Source organism: Mesitornis unicolor, unplaced genomic scaffold (assembly GCF_000695765.1).
Source record: "Mesitornis unicolor isolate BGI_N332 unplaced genomic scaffold, ASM69576v1 scaffold34716, whole genome shotgun sequence".
Lineage (NCBI taxonomy): Eukaryota > Metazoa > Chordata > Aves > Mesitornithiformes > Mesitornithidae > Mesitornis > Mesitornis unicolor.
Window position 1 is genome coordinate 304 of NW_010190879.1, and position 1,242 is coordinate 1,545.

Genomic DNA, 1,242 nt, shown 5'->3' on the forward strand with positions numbered 1-1,242 from the left:
TGGCGTGGCTTACTGCTTTTTTATTTTTACCTTTTTTTCCTTCCGAAAAGCGAAAAAAAAAGAGAAGGAAAGAAAATAAAGAAACTCCCTCGAAACCACGCTATTTTAGCCCTGAATCTGTCTTTACGGACACTAACGCGATCTGGCGCAGCTCAGGGGTACATTGTAAATGTAGGTCTTGATAACCCCTCACTCACCCTGTCCCCCACAAGTACTCTGTGTGAGAGCAGTGAGGACGATGAAGACTAGTCTGGCTTAGCTATTGTTCGCATTTAAGGCGTATTTTAACATTAATGCTAAAAGAATCACGTTTTGACCAGATTTTTTTTCTTCCAGATGTTTTTAAAGTATCACTTTTGTAGAGGGTAGGGCCACGAATGTAATTTTTTTAAAGAAAAAAAAAAGACTCTCTAAGTAAGTTCTCATACCATTTAAGGTATATTTTTGTGTTATAGACCCATGCAGATGCAAAAGTCCAAGTGCTGGACAATCAAAACGTAAGCTTGTCATTGTTTAATGCATACTTAAACAATTTTATTTTTGTCTTGAAATTATTAATAATGTGATTTTCTGTCCGCTTCCCTATCCAGGTGTCGAATGGATGTGTGAGTAAAATTTTGGGCAGGTATTACGAAACTGGCTCCATCAGACCCAGGGCAATCGGAGGTAGTAAACCAAGAGTAGCGACTCCAGAAGTTGTAAGCAAAATAGCGCAGTATAAACGAGAGTGCCCCTCCATCTTTGCGTGGGAGATTCGAGACAGATTACTATCAGAGGGGGTCTGTACCAACGATAATATACCCAGTGTAAGTTCATGAAAAAAACCTTCCTGTGTGCTGTGTACAATGCTGGGTAGCCGTAGCGAGCCTCTGCTTCCTTTGTTTTGGTATCAGATGAGAGGATAGCAGGTTCACATTATTTGCATGTGGCAGGGTCAGACGCATTTTTTCATACAGAATCTGACAAATGCCTTTAAGGAGGGAAAAAAATAATAAAAATATGCGGGTCACCCCTGCGCCTAGCGCCTCAGGACTGTGAGCATCAGTCGAAACCATCACTCTGGTTTTGCAGAGAAGCCATCACTCTGGTTTTGCAGGGTTGGGTTTGGGGCGCTTTTTTTTTTGCCTTTTTTTTTTAAATATTTTTTCCCCGTGGTTTGTTTGTTTGTTCGCATCACCGGCAGCAGTAAGCGAGTCGGGGCGGCTGGGACACGGCGGCAAGGGGCGGCCGCAGCGCGCAGCC

The 1,242-nt window shown here is 42.8% G+C and overlaps 1 protein-coding gene across 1 annotated transcript in view; it reads left to right on the forward strand.

The window, feature by feature from the left end:
• Positions 1-455: 455 nt before the first annotated feature.
• The window catches only part of LOC104542303 (paired box protein Pax-6-like), a gene marked incomplete at both ends in the record, with an annotated part of 1,091 nt that continues 304 nt past the window's right edge, over positions 456-1,242 (forward strand). The window contains 2 exons of the mRNA XM_010186559.1: positions 456-497; positions 591-806. Of these exons, the coding sequence (XP_010184861.1) occupies positions 456-497; positions 591-806 (258 nt within the window). The remainder of the gene's footprint in view (positions 498-590; positions 807-1,242) is intronic.